At 44.5% G+C, this 14,402-nt stretch overlaps 1 protein-coding gene across 1 annotated transcript; it reads left to right on the top strand.

Moving 5' to 3' along the window:
- The first annotated feature begins 2,589 nt into the window (after window positions 1–2,589).
- On the top strand, window positions 2,590–5,376 carry FOXD2 (forkhead box D2). Its single transcript, XM_029618840.1, has one exon. It carries the CDS (start codon window positions 2,995–2,997, stop codon window positions 4,081–4,083), a length of 1,089 nt encoding a protein of 362 aa, XP_029474700.1. The 5' UTR covers window positions 2,590–2,994; the 3' UTR covers window positions 4,084–5,376.
- The last annotated feature ends 9,026 nt before the right edge of the window (window positions 5,377–14,402 follow it).

Below are 14,402 nucleotides of genomic sequence, written 5' to 3'. Positions count from 1 at the left end.
ACATAGTCACATATAGTAACTATGTGTCACACACACACACATATATATATATGTCACTATATATATATATAGTGTCTCTATATATATGTGTGTCACTATATATATATATGTGTGTGTCACTATATATATATATATATAGTGACACACACACACACACACACATATATATAATATATATATATATATATATATATATATATATATTTTTTTTTTTTTAAGCAAACCATATATATATATAATATATATATATAATATATATATATATATATATATATATATAAAAATATTTATTTTTTTTTGGAGGGGGTGCATTTCAAACAAAACTGCATCAGAAGCATCCAGTCGTGCAACTCGTTTCCACTAAAATCCCAAATGCACATCTTTAAGCCTGCACGTATAGCTATGAAATGCTCCGGCTGCTTTGCCGTCCATCCTGCCCCCGCCCGTTTTGAAAAAAAAAGTTTAGTTAAGTGGATCAAATAATGGTGCTATTTGCTCGTGCAAACCTACACCCAGGCTCGATTTCGGGCTGAGCTTGCTGCCCGTGCATCTTGTTTAGGGAAAACCTGCTCCCACTGGACAAGCCCAGGGAAATTGTGGGAATGCATGGGTGCAATTTCTTAAAGCCCCCCCTCGAGGGCATTCGCTGGGTTTTAGTAATTACAGAATGGTTGCTTTCTGCTCCTTGCGGAAGTTCGGCAGCTGCTCCGGGCCAGTTTGCCGGCGATTTGGTCACCAAATGGCAACACCTGTTCCTGGAGAGCGGGGGGGGGGGGCCGGCAGGGAGGCGCAGGGAATCCGGAGCTTGCTCACCCTGACTGCTGGGTTTGAGTTCGGTTCCCGAGGTTCAGAACGGGTTTGCTCCTGGCTGGAAAGGGATTTCCCCGGCGCAGATCAGCGGTCTGGAGGGTTCTTATTCTCGCACACCTGAGGGAAGGCAGAGAGTGCAGGGGCTGATGTACTAAGGGAGCGAGGGGTGACGCATACTGTGCATGGGGGAGAAGAAAGACCACCCCCAAAATGTCCTATGGAGAGAAGATTAGACTTTCCAAGAATGATAGAGATGGTTTGCTTAAAAATATGATTGAAATGAGAGACAGTCATGAAAGTGTAAGATTTTGCAATAATAATAATAAATCAGAGGGAATGCAGGAAAAAGAGTCAAATGAGATAGGTCAGAAAAGTGCTTAGGAAGAAGCCCAAATCGCATAGAGCAAACCTGTGCTTTCAGGTGGCGTTGGAGAGCCTGCAGGCCCGGGATTTGGGAAACCAGCCGGGAACGGACACCTCGGAGCCTCTTCCCGCCATTCCCTCTTCGGAGCTCAGCCTCAGAAAGTGCGCGCTATCGAGGTCTAAACTGCTACGAAAAGTCTGCAGGACGCGCGGCTCACGGTGCAGATTAAGGGCCGCGCTGGCATTTCGCGCGGGTATTTACCGCGGCGCCCAACTTTCCAAACAAGGGGCATCGTGCACTGAATGAGCAAGAACCTGCAGGACCTTCAAACGCAGGGGGGCAAACAGGTGAAGGAGAGCTGCATCCCAAGCCCGGGCTTTAGCGGAGGCTCGGCCTCAGCTTCCCTACCGGCTCCTTTACCCCCTGCCCGGACCGCAGCTGCCTGGCATTTGGCCTTCAGGTCAAGAGGCAAGTAGTACTTTTAGTATTTTTCTAAGTAATATTTTTTTCCATGCTCAACATACGGGAAATACATACAAATAAAATCGTATAGTGTGAGGAAAAGTAGGAAGTTTAGCAATATACTGATTAAAAAAATAATACCGCACTGAGCTATCGGAAAACCTTTGACTGTAATTAGAGGAAACTTGAACGATGGTATACACTATTACTGGAAGTCCCTGCAGGTCCCTCTGGGCAGCACTTTAGCGCACTATTCAGAGCTGAATTCTAAACTTTAAAGCATCTGATTTTCAAATCGAACGTCGAGTCACAAATAATCTTCCAGCACATCTGTTTTTTTTTCTTCTTCTTCTTTTCGGTGCCCAGATTGGAATTAATATATCCTAGCACTCGGACTTCCAGCCTGTGATTTGTAATGCGCAATGAATCATTGCCCACCACCTCTGTAGCACACCTTATCCCGAAAATGTGTCCAGAGGGCTTCAAATACTTCTCTTTTCCGTAGGGAAAGGATTCTGTAACTTGCTTAATTTTCAACCAAAACACTTCTGGGCTTTAAGTAGAAAATACAGAACAACTAACCTCGGGCATTAATGTAGCAGCACTGTCCTGAAGTTTAGTATTTCGTTTCATGTGCAATTATTTTTCTTTTTCATTTATCAAAGCAGTTTGAAGAGGTTTGAAAATAGTACAGACGAATAAATGTCAGGGTTATATATATATATATATATATATATATAGAGACAGACAGACAGACAGCCACATAGCCACATATTAGGTAGGTAGAGCGGGGAGAGGCTCCCGCATTCCAGCCCGATCGGCGCGCGGGCACCCAGCGCAGGCACGCGCGCAGGCACTGGAGGGAGGGGCGGGGCCGGCCACGTCACGAGCACGTGACCCCGGCCGGGGTATAAATGCCCAGCCAGCGCCGGGCAGAGGCGCAGTATCGAGTTCCGCTGGGTCTCCGCTCGAGGTCCCGGGTTCCGGGTTTGGGAGGCGGAGCCGGGGCGGGGGCGCGCGCGCGCGCGCGCAAACTGCCCGCTCACCTCGCCTGCCCCTCCCCCACCTGCCAGCGGGCACCTGAAGCCTCCACCCCGCCCCCCCGGCCCCTCCCCCCGCGCACATGAAGATCTGTGGTGATTAAAGATCTTTTGCTGCCGCCGCTGCTTCGTCTTTTTCAAGTTTGTTGATTTCTTTCTTTTTCTTCCGGCGAGAGGCAGGCGGCGTCCGGTGGCGAAGTTTGCATGAGGCCCCAGGACTGGCACCGAGCAGGAGGGCTCCGCTAGGGGCTGGGGAGGAGGGGACGCTTTCTGGTTCATCGTTTTTTTATTCTTCTTCTCGTCACCTTCCCGTCTACCATGACTCTGGGAAGCGAGATGTCTGACCACTCCGTGCTCTCCGAGGACCTGGACATCGACATCGACGTGGTGGGCGACCTGGGCGCCAAGGAAGGCCAGTACGCCGGCGGCTACCCCTCGGAGCAGGACTCCCGCGGCCCCCGGGCGGGGGAGGAGGAGGAGGAGGAAGAGGAGGAGGAGGAAGAGGAGGACGGCGCCTCCTCCCCGGGCTCCTCCGGCCCCCCGCGCCCGCAGCACCCGGCCCGGGGGCCGGAGAAGGCCGGCGGCAAGAGCGCGCTGGTGAAGCCGCCCTACTCCTACATCGCCCTCATCACCATGGCCATCCTGCAGAGCCCCAAGAAGCGGCTGACCCTGAGCGAGATCTGCGAGTTCATCAGCGGCCGCTTCCCCTACTACCGGGAGAAGTTCCCGGCCTGGCAGAACTCCATCCGCCACAACCTCTCGCTCAACGACTGCTTCGTCAAGATCCCGCGGGAGCCCGGCAACCCGGGCAAGGGCAACTACTGGACCCTGGACCCGGAGTCCGCCGACATGTTCGACAACGGCAGCTTCCTGCGCCGGAGGAAGCGCTTCAAGCGGCAGCAGCAGCAGCAGGCGGCCGGCGACCTGCTGCGGGACCCGGCCGGCTACTTGCCCGGCTTCGCCGCCTACGCGCCCTACGGCTACAACTACGGGCTGCAGCTGCAGGGCTACCAGCACCAGCCGGGCGCCGCCTTCCCCTTCCAGCCGGGGCCCTGCCCGCTGCCCGCGCCCGCCTCCGTCTTCTCCGGCCCGGGCCTGCCCGCCTTCCTGGGCAACGAGCTGGCCCGCAAGCCCTTCTACCCGCAGCTCAGCCCCACCCTGCCCCTGCTGCAGTCGCTGAAGACCGACGGCCAGAGCCGGCCCTCCTTCTCCATAGACAACATCATCGGGGGCGGCTCGGCCCCGCCGGCCGGCCCGGGCTCGCCCTACCCGGCGCAGGCCCTGGCCTTGCTGAGCCCCCACCTGGCCCCCCTGCAGACCCACCTGAACCTGGCCCACGACCCTCTCCTAGCGGGCGGACAGAGCTTCTCCAGCAAAGTCACAAACCTTAACAGCTGTCGTTTTTAGACAAACTAAACAAAAAACAATTGTCTCGTCCTGTGTGTTTAAGGTAGGAATTCTTATACTTTTCAGACTATTCGGCATCGTCCCTTAGGCAAAACGAAACCTTCATAGAGCATATTTATAAGCGTGTACGATATACATGTGTAAAAAGGGAAGGCATGTCACATTTTTAGAGATTAGCACGTTGATGAATGTAGGGTTTTGTTTTTGTTTTTGTTTTCTGGATGAGAGCTGCAATATTGCTTTTCATTTTTCCTGTACTGGTCCCAATCTTTTCTTACCGAAAGGATCTCCAGCCATACAAAAGATATTCCCCCCTCCCTCCCTCCCTCCCCGGATCATCCATTTATAAGGCCAACTTTTCGCCGTATTTATTTGGCTCGTGAAAACGTTTCGTGACCTGTTCTAATACATTTCCTGTTTGGTTAATTTCACTTTTATTTTTTTTTATGAAGCACTGTTAAAGGTCACGAAAACTCAGGATTGTTAAACTTAAAAAAAATTGTTGGAGTGCACATTAAAATGCCCGATCAGGAGATCTAATTTCCATTATTTTAACATGGTTTCTTTTCCCGACGTGTGTTTTTATGTATTTGTAATTATTTGTATATAGATGACGGGAGATGTACATCATATATACCTCTAATTCTCTGTTCACTGGTTGTGCATCGGTTTTATCTATTTTATTGAGCGAATCTGTGAATAATTTGATGGCATATGTGAAAAAAATACAACTGTCCGCCATGTCATTCGGTGTAAATTAATAAATGCTTGTGAACTCTTAAAAAAAAAAAAAAAAGATACGTTTTCTTATGTATTTTCCTAATGGGGCCACTCATACAAGGCCGAGCTATAAACCTTTATTTATATTTTAACTGTTGAAAATTGTTAGTACTGGAATTTAAAAAAATATTTGGTATCAAACAAATATGAATCATCTAATTATACACCTGGATAAATAACATTTGCTTTTATGTAGGCGAAATAGGTGAATTTATTGCCTGTAAAACGATATTCAATAAATTATCTGCGGGTGCTAAAGTGTAAAAAACAAAACATTAATTTTACTCCTTCCTAATTGTAAGAATGGCACTGCCTGATGGGATTCATTTCAGACTAAGTTAAAGTAACAATTTACTGTTAAAATGGATAAAGTAGTATTTTCGTGTTAGACCACATTTAAAATGGGAAATAAAAGGAATTTACATTCCTTGTATAGAATTTTTGCAATAAATCAAACCGAATATTGGTAATATATTTGCTGGGTTTGGTTTAGTTAATACTTTGATTTCCCTAAAAATAAAATACCCTTTATTGAATGAACTCTGCCAGTATCTATTATGAATAATTTTCTCCCTTTTTAAATGACAACGTGAAACGGGAACTGTATGAAATACAAAAAAAAAAACAAAAAACATTTGAATGTGGTTAACTCCCTAAATAGAAACATCATTAAGAGTTTCTTATAGAAACAATATTTATTGATGCCGAACAATTCAGTTTTTAAGTTTGGTCTATAGAAAAGTGCCGTGTTTTGTGGGGCTGGGAGCAGCTTAAAAGCTTTACGGGGATAACGAAAAAAAGCGGACTCGTTGTTCGCCGGTTGTAGTCCTGGGCTATGGCGGAAGATATGTTGGACTTCTGAGTTTACTGAAGTGACTCCATTCTTGTTGTTTTTGCAACCGAATGAAAAGCGGATTCAGGAGGACCCAAAAGCAAAATATTCATTTAAAGTAACTTTGGCATTTTCCCTGGAGGAGCCTGGCCCTCGGGAGGCCGTTAGGGGAGGCCACTGAATTTGTGTGGCTTTTTTTTTTTTTTTTCCCCACAAGTGTCTTAATCCGCATCCAACCCTAGCCGAGTTTGTTGGTCTTGTGGCCAAGACCCAGGATGGCCCTCAAAGGCTGCCCAGCGAGCGGTCTCACAACTCGGACACACACACATTTGCTTTTGAAAGGCGATCTTCTGGCGGGCACTGGGTTGTCCTCTTTCATGTTGGCTTTTTCCTTTTGGGTTTCCCCCTACAAAAGAAGCTACAAGACTCGACACGGGAGGGAACAAAAAAAAAGGAGGCCGCGTGAATCCATTTTCCAGTTTGCCAAGCACATGTTTTGGGAACGGAGGAGGCTGCAAATCCCCCTTGATTTGGCAGGGCTGTGTCTTAAATTGTTAAATTGCTATGTGGGGTGTTCCTAACAAGCTCATTACTCGGGGGGTGGCCCCGATCCCGGAGAAATTAGAAAACCCGGCTGCAAGGGCTGTTCAGCTCCGCGTTAGTGGCCGAGGTTCCTTCTAAATCGGGACATTTCCCCGGGAACCGCTGAGCAGAGTCGCGCCCCCTCCCCTCCTCCCCTCCTGTTTGCAGAATCGGAGCGGTGGGACAGGGAGGCCTTGTGATTTTCGGCTGCATTACATTTATAAAGAAATTCTAAAAAAAAATCTGGGACATACAAACTCGACAGAGTCGGCGCCCCCGCCTTAAAATACCTGATTAAAAAACAAAACCCTTTACCCTATTAGTTTCCGTTGTACGGGGAAACTGGCTGGGCCCACCGATGAGCTTAAACCGTTCATAGGTCTTCCGTACTCCGTCTTCATGTCCCGAGTTCCCTTCTGCTCTTGCCAATCAGGGCAGAGACCGAGCTGAGCCTAATTTGCGGCATTGCCTTAGGCTTTCACTCACTGTCTTAGCAGTGAGCAATCGAGTTTATTTTCCCGCGGTGTCTGGGATGGGGAAAAGAAGGAAGAGGGGGGTTTTAAATAATAATAATTATTATTATTATTATTGTGGTGTGGCGCGGCCTGTACACTTCAGACCCAAGTATATTCGGTTTCTCTCGTTTTCCGCCTACGTACACATTGCTGGGGTCCTATTCGGGGAAGGGTTTCTGGCGTTTTGACAGTGATAGCTAAGACCTCCGAATTTTCGTCTGACTTACGGGACCTTCTGTCGTTCTAATAAATGACTTCCTTAGGCACAGTCATGATATAATTCCACAAGTGGACCCAAGGCAAGCCTGTGTTTCTTTCCATTTCAAGTGTCTGACAAACTGAAATCCTGCACTGTGCTTGTCTCAGTTGCCCACACTATGGTGGAGACCAAAACGTTGTGTATCTCTAAAGCCAACAAGACACAATGTCTCTCTCTCTCTTTCCCTCACACACACACACTTTTTTTGTCTCTTTACAAAAGGAGACCAGAGTTGTTTCTTGGACCGAGGCAGGAAGAAACTCTCCCCTCCTCCATCCCATAAAAATCATTGCCGAAGGAGTTCAAATCTATATCATGCACATTTTTTTTTGTTACTATAAAGTCTGAAAAAAAACCAACCCTTGACTATCTAATATATTGAACAATAATATGAAAATCGAAATTGCAGTTTAATATGTTTTAAATAATGACATTAGTGAGATATTTTGCTGACACAGCAGATTTTTATTTTCACCAGGCTTTTGGCATGAAAGAACCATCAACTGTTTTCACACAGAAGCTGCAACATTCTGGAGAATGTCTGTAATTTAATTATCATTGCATTCAATGTAACATTCATATCTTTTGATGGATATGAAAGAGGGAGTACATTGTTCCTTCTTAAAGAGATTACATTTTTTTTAATGATCCATTATTCTCTGTTTATGCATGAATGAGAGAATTTTGTGTTAGCAATGAAGGCTGTGTGTGTGAGTGAGTGTACACTCACACTCACACACACTCACACATCCATATATACACTTTGCTTGCCTCTTTTCACAAACTTTCAGATCTGTGATACTTACAGCTGCATTGTTTCCTTTCCGAGAAATGTAAGGGTTTTTGTTTTTCCCGTTCCTAAGATATTTACTTAGCTTTTCTATTGTAAGTCAAAACATTTAGATTTTTTCTGAGATCAGAAAATTATGAACTTGCTTTTTCTTTCTGTTTGGGGAGTAACATGGTGGGCTATTTAGCCATGGATAAATTCGAACTTTGATTTGTACACATGCTGTCATTAAAGTTTTGGGGTTTTTTTTTGGCAGACTATACCTGCCCCGAAAGACTTTCTAAGACTCCCGGAATTCTTTTGGAACTCAGAGCCAAAGGTTATCTCTAAAAAAGAAAAAAAAAGAACGAAACTACTCTTTTGTTTGGGAAAAAAAATCCCCAAACTAAACCAAGCATATATAGACTTGACTAAGTTTAACGCCCTTTGACCTTTCCTCAATGAGTATCTTCTTTTGGTAGACTCTCCACTGACGGTGGCGTTTGGGCGGTTCTGTTAACCGAAGTTCTTTTCGTTTCTTGCTGGACCCCTAGCAGGTCGGTTCTTTTTAATTTCCCTACTTGCAAACTGGATCTTGCAGTTGCACCAAGCAAGCCCTACCGAAATGAGGATTTTGGAAGTCGCCCGCAGAAGGAGAGGGCTCATTCTTCAACACGTTACCAGTTCTAAACAGCATGCAATTTGTCGATTTCCTCACAATACGGCTAAGTTTCAATATAAGATCAGGACATAATGAGCTTCCGTGAGCTTTCGTGCATTGTAGCTTTACAACTAATGAGCCTGACAATTAGGCCAGTTGTTTGGTTTAAAACTCGCGTTATTTCTGATAAATACCAAGCATAACGTTCATGATATTGTATTCTTCGCTTAACAGCTTCTTTGACCAGTCCATTTTGGGCAGATTTGCAATTCCTTGCGTGGCATTTAACCTGTAACTACCGATCTGGAGATGTGTTAGGCAGAAGTCGTGGCTTCTTACAAAAATAATAATAATAACAAAAACCTCTGGAAGAAGAGAAGGACCCAGGAGTGAGGTTTAACTGGCAGCCTAGCGTTTGGCATAGTTACTTTGCTATTTTCTAGGCAAACTGCCTCCCTCCTGTGCCCCAGAAATGTATATATTACATCAACACGGCTGCGAGTTACTGACAATGGAAACTATTTGTTTTCTAATCTTCTCTGCCTCAGTGTAGCGATTCTTGGAGAGTTCTAGTCAGGCTCCCAGAAACTCGCATTTTCATTTTAAACTTGTTTTTTTTTCCCCCTTGGAGCAGTTAACCCAAAGGCCATTTGCTTTTTTTTTTTTGTTTGCTTTTTTTAATTATTGTTTTTTGGCCCCGTCTAAGTTTTGCAGTTTTCAAGTCGACCACCCAAGAGTAAGTGAAATACTGTACTGCATCAAACGCCTTCTTTCTGGTGCATTCCTTCTAAGCCCACCCCCCCTTTTTTTTTTTCCCAGTTCTGCTACTAAGTCCTTTTCTTCTATTTAGTTAAACCCGGCCTCACAAAGGGTCAGCTCATTGACCACTTAATGAAGTTTAAAACTTTGTCCCACCGACTAAAGAGGCTTTGGGTTTTGTTGAAAAGGCATTGGTGACACGGATTAGGGCTCGGGGGAGTTTGTCGGGGGTTAAGTTCAGCGCAGCAAGTTCCCCACTGAGGCCTGGAGCAAAGCCTGCAGCGCGCGCGCGCGCATTCTGGGGCCTGCGCGCCCTTCCCGTCTCCCAAAGATTCTCCGCCACTCAGGGCCCGTTTAGCTGCTGAGATTTCCAGGCTGTTCGCTGACAGCAGCGCGCACTTAGCACGTGTATTTTATTCAGCGCTAGACACGGCCGCGCTTTGCGGATCACCGCGCGCTCTCTCTCGCTGCGTTAGGCCCCGTCCCCTAGCGCAGAAATGCACCGCAAGGAAAGGAGATGGTCTTCCGGAGACTTTGGCGCACTCGTGTGCTCATGGGAAAGGTCTTTACATTCAAGGGCCCTAAGGCAATATCCCGACTGCTGACCTAAGCAAACAAATAAAAACTGGAGCGCAAACAAGATTTCTTATATGGCAATTCCTTAAAAGTCACAACCAAGAAGAAACGCAAAGGTAGAGCAAAAACAAATATTTGCAGTTAAGAAAAAAAACCAAACCAAACCCCCAATGCACTGTTACCCCGGGTTAAGCTAATTGCCTTACACATGCTGTAGTCGTGACTCCTACCTTGGAGCCGTACAGTATCTCGTTATAAGGAGGTTGTTTAACCTTTCCTCGGCGGAGTTTACTGCTCTCCCTCTCCCTGCAGTCCTGAAGTGTGAGAGAGACCCGGGGGAGCGCTAATGCTCACCCTCAGTCCAGGTGCCACTCAAAAATAACTTTCCCTGGAAAATCCACATCCCAAAGACTCGTGATTTGTCTGAAGCTAATTGATATTGCATATTAGGTAGGCACTGAACATCTGAGCCTGGAGGTTTGTTAGGGATGGGGGGAAAATGCCATCGATTTGTGTCGGGCGAGCCTCCTTCGCCTGACTTTTTGCAGCTCCCTGGCACGGTCTCCCCCTGGGATTCAGATGCAGGGAACTTGTATCGTACAGGCCTGCTGCTAAAGCAATACTCAGATCAAACGAAAGGCCAGCGGCTCTCGCCCTCTCTTTCTCCGGCTTGCTCGGATTATTTCGTTTCTTGAGCTGATCGGAATTTGCACTATAACCCAATTTCAACACAGCGTTTCCATTTGTTTTCCGCAGTCATTAAAAATAAGGCTCCCGTACTGGTAAGCCGTTTTCTAACAAGGGTTATCTGAGGGATAGGAAAGGCAGTCGTTGCCTGCTTTCGGTATTTTTGGGATGTCAAATGTAACAGAATTAAGCGCTAAATAAAGCCAAGGCCCTTTTCCGCGGGAGCGCTGCTGATTCCTCAAGGTTTCTTCCCAGAGACACAGGATGGGAGAAAAGCCTTGGTGGGTCAGGCAGTTTGCTTGGTATTTTGGGATATATCCCCAGTGTTAATGTTAAACAATGGAAACCAAATCAACTTCAGAAAAGAGGTCAGAACGTGTTTGAAATGGGATCACAGAGGGCTTCAGGTTTTCTAACCATTGAGCCGGGAGCCTCCGAAACTTTCCGTTTTCACGTGAGAAATATAACTTCAGTCCCAAATATTATCTCAGCTTTGTTCCTGAGCGTACGGATTTTGAAAATTGAATTATCACCTGGCCTCCACCATTGGGAAGTGCAAGAAGATAACATTAAGGGACAGGCATGCAGGGACCCGATGAAAGGCCGGCGTCAGCTTTGATCGCGCGTTACACCTGACCGCGGGATACAGCATACTAGGAAACGTGTTATTGGTCATAGCGTTCACGCTATTTTGCGTATGAAAAGGCTTCGCATGCAACGGCGATCGTGCAGGCGCCTGTACTACATCTGTAACTTACACATTGCGCTTTTATCTGTAGGACAGGAGGAGTGGTTGCAATTCAGTATGTCAAGCTTTTCATTTCACTTAAGAGAAACGTCGCGCCCCCCCCCCCCCCCCAAAAAAATAAATTATAATTTTGGCGCCAGCCTGGCTTATAGCGACAGGTGCCATGATGGTACGTGGAGGTATTTACTTTACTTTGCATCAGATGCAAACATCTAATGGTCCTGATCCGCAGGAGGAAAACCCATCAGGTTGAAAAGCTGAGTATTGTATTATTTCAGATGGTTCGGTGCTTCTGAAGATGGAAGTAACAGAAGGGATGTCAGAGAATTGCCTGCTTTATCTGGCTCTATCCACTCAACCTCCATCCCCGGAGGGTCTTCGTTCAAAAGATTTTGTTCAGCTCTAAAAACATATTTATCATGCATAAAGAACAATATTAATAAATGCATTCTCAAAAACCAAGTGATACATAAATTATCTCCCTGTGTTACAAGTCCGAGGCTTAATGCTAAATGCAACATTTTTATTTTGCGCACTTTTTTTTTTTTTTTTGCCATTGACAGAAAGTGAGGCAAGTGTTTCCAAAAGAGTGCAGTACTTTATTTATTAAAAAATGTATCCCCGCTCTTCTCCGCATAAATTCTTCTGCTTTGGCAATAGCATAAGGCAGGCACTACCCTATTCAGCAGACTTTCTGTTGCATTCGTAGCGCATGAATGAATAATTCGTAGGCCCTTATGTGTCAAAGACATTTTTATGGGAAGAAATTGAGACAATGTCTTTGGCAATAGGGTTCCCAGTGAATATAGCTTTAAACGCACTGTCCAAAGTCTTACAAATTTCAGTTTACACTGTCAGTTGTTAATTACCTTATTATAGTTCTCCTGATTTTTTTTTCATTTCCAGAGACCGTACACCTCTAGCATATCTATATGTGCGTGATCTGTCTGTCTGTCTGTCTATCTATCAAAGCCAATGTGATTTAAAATTAGGGTAAGTTGAGCAGAAAGTAGCCAAAGCAATAGATGATTAATTTGCCAAAGTAGCTATAGTCCTTTCATGTTTTTATACTGCCGATGCTATGTTCACATATCTGCTTTTATATGCATCCATTTTGGTAGTTTGAGACCCCCGATAACTGTAAATAATATAGCGGATTCCTAAACGACACCGCCAAGTCAATTCTTATCACTTAACCCATCCTTCAGAAGTTTCTTATTCGGCTCATAAAGACTTTTTTCCCCCTCTGGTCCTAAGGATGCTCTAAGAACATCAATAACATTTGCATTAGTGAAACTGATTCGTGTAGTCACCCTGCATATACTGGACAACTTATTTACTTGTTATTTAAATGCTGCTAGCGTGAGGAAATCTTATTTCTCTTGATTTCAAACTCTTTACAGGGGCCTAGTGATCAGTGCGCCACACACCCAAGAGAGCTTTAAACTATCTTCTAGACTGGTATGACCGTGGCTGATCAGGCTATTTTTTTTCCAGCAAAAAGTTTAACACGATTAAAGCACAAGAGTGTACAAATCACATGAAGTGATGTCCTAAAGTCACTGGATTATGAGTACAAATTATTGATATTAGTTTGTGCATGATGTCAGTGATCTCCAAATCTTGGACCGGGCGGTCCTGTACCAAACCCGATGTATTTGTGGAGTAAGAAATACAATCTGTAAATAACAAACAAAAAAAATCCCAATTTCTGTTTTCATTTCTTATCGGCAAATATCCAGCACTACTCAGAATAAAGGTCAGAAGCCATTATGACCATAGAACTTAAACAGATATCCCAGGTATAGATGATAATACCTGATATTAACTTTCAAAGCTAAGAATGCCAAATCTGGTCACGCACGCATTTCATTGTGTGAGATCTTAATTTACATATTCATTGGAAAACCTTAAAAATGGTTTTGTCCTGACCATGCGTTTAATGTTAAATTTTAAAGAAAAGCTAAGAATAGCAGTTGATATTACTTTACAAAATAAATATTGAGTGAGCTAACAATAATACTAGAGGGACGATATTAAAAGGCATTGAAAATCTTCCAAAGGGATTTTATTTATTTATTTATTTTTGAGTTCTTATATACCGACATTCTTGTATAATATACAAATCATATCGGTTTACAATACAACAGAACATTCGCGGCAACGGCGTTACATTAAAACAAAGCGTCTGATGGAATATAATACAATAGAACCTTCACTAACATAAAACAATAACAATAGAATATAAATATGCAAACATATGCAAATATCATCTGGATTTTTTTTTAAATTATCGATGCTTGCTGAATTTAGTTTGTCACTGTTCAGTTTTCCTATCAAAAGCTTAGACGAAATTGTTATTTAACATAAAATCATAAATAAACCGATGAGTGTTATAGGAACCTTGAGGTTATTCCCTTCCTTTCTGCATTAGGACCAAACTAACGCGCACTGTTCTGAAAAGAGTGAATCCATAATTAGACAACAGACCTAAGTGAATACAAACTGAATACTATTACACGCTGGGCAGAATTAACTAATCAATTCTTTATTTCGTTACAAATATTCCAGAGTAGGAGGACTCTTACAGCTCATGGCTCCAGAGGGGCTCATGTACAACGCGATGGTGTGGCGTTAATGCCCCAACGCCAGCGCAAACCGAATCCGGCGGTAACGTAGTTCGCCCTGGAAACAAGGCCTAATTCGAGGGTTTTAAAGGTGCGTCTTGATTTTACTCTTTATATCAAGGGGGTCTGATAATATAGAAAGAACAGCGGAACATATGACGGGTAATGAAATAGGGGTAGGCTATATAAGGACATCTGGAAAGAAATTGCAGGATGGCCTTGCTTGGAGGTCCTAGTTTAGGCCATTTCTGAGGGAACCGAGGCTGAGCTATTAACGGCAGTTTCCCCATTTTGTGCTTATAGGAGAATGCCTAGCAGGTCTTGCTCTTAGAAAGCACCAATAAGGTGCTATTTTAAAATGACCCGGATTTGAGGGGGCAACGAATAGCTCAGCTATGGGCCGCAGTCGATGGGGTAAAGAAGGCCTTCTCCACTTTACAGTGTGTATGTGTGTATGTGTGTGTGTGTGTGTATATATGTGTGTGTATATATATATATATATATAATATATATATATATATATA

This window comes from Rhinatrema bivittatum, chromosome 10 (genome assembly GCF_901001135.1).
Source record: "Rhinatrema bivittatum chromosome 10, aRhiBiv1.1, whole genome shotgun sequence".
NCBI lineage: Eukaryota > Metazoa > Chordata > Amphibia > Gymnophiona > Rhinatrematidae > Rhinatrema > Rhinatrema bivittatum.
Note: the sequence above shows the minus strand (reverse complement) of the source record. Positions and strands in the feature narration are given on the sequence as shown.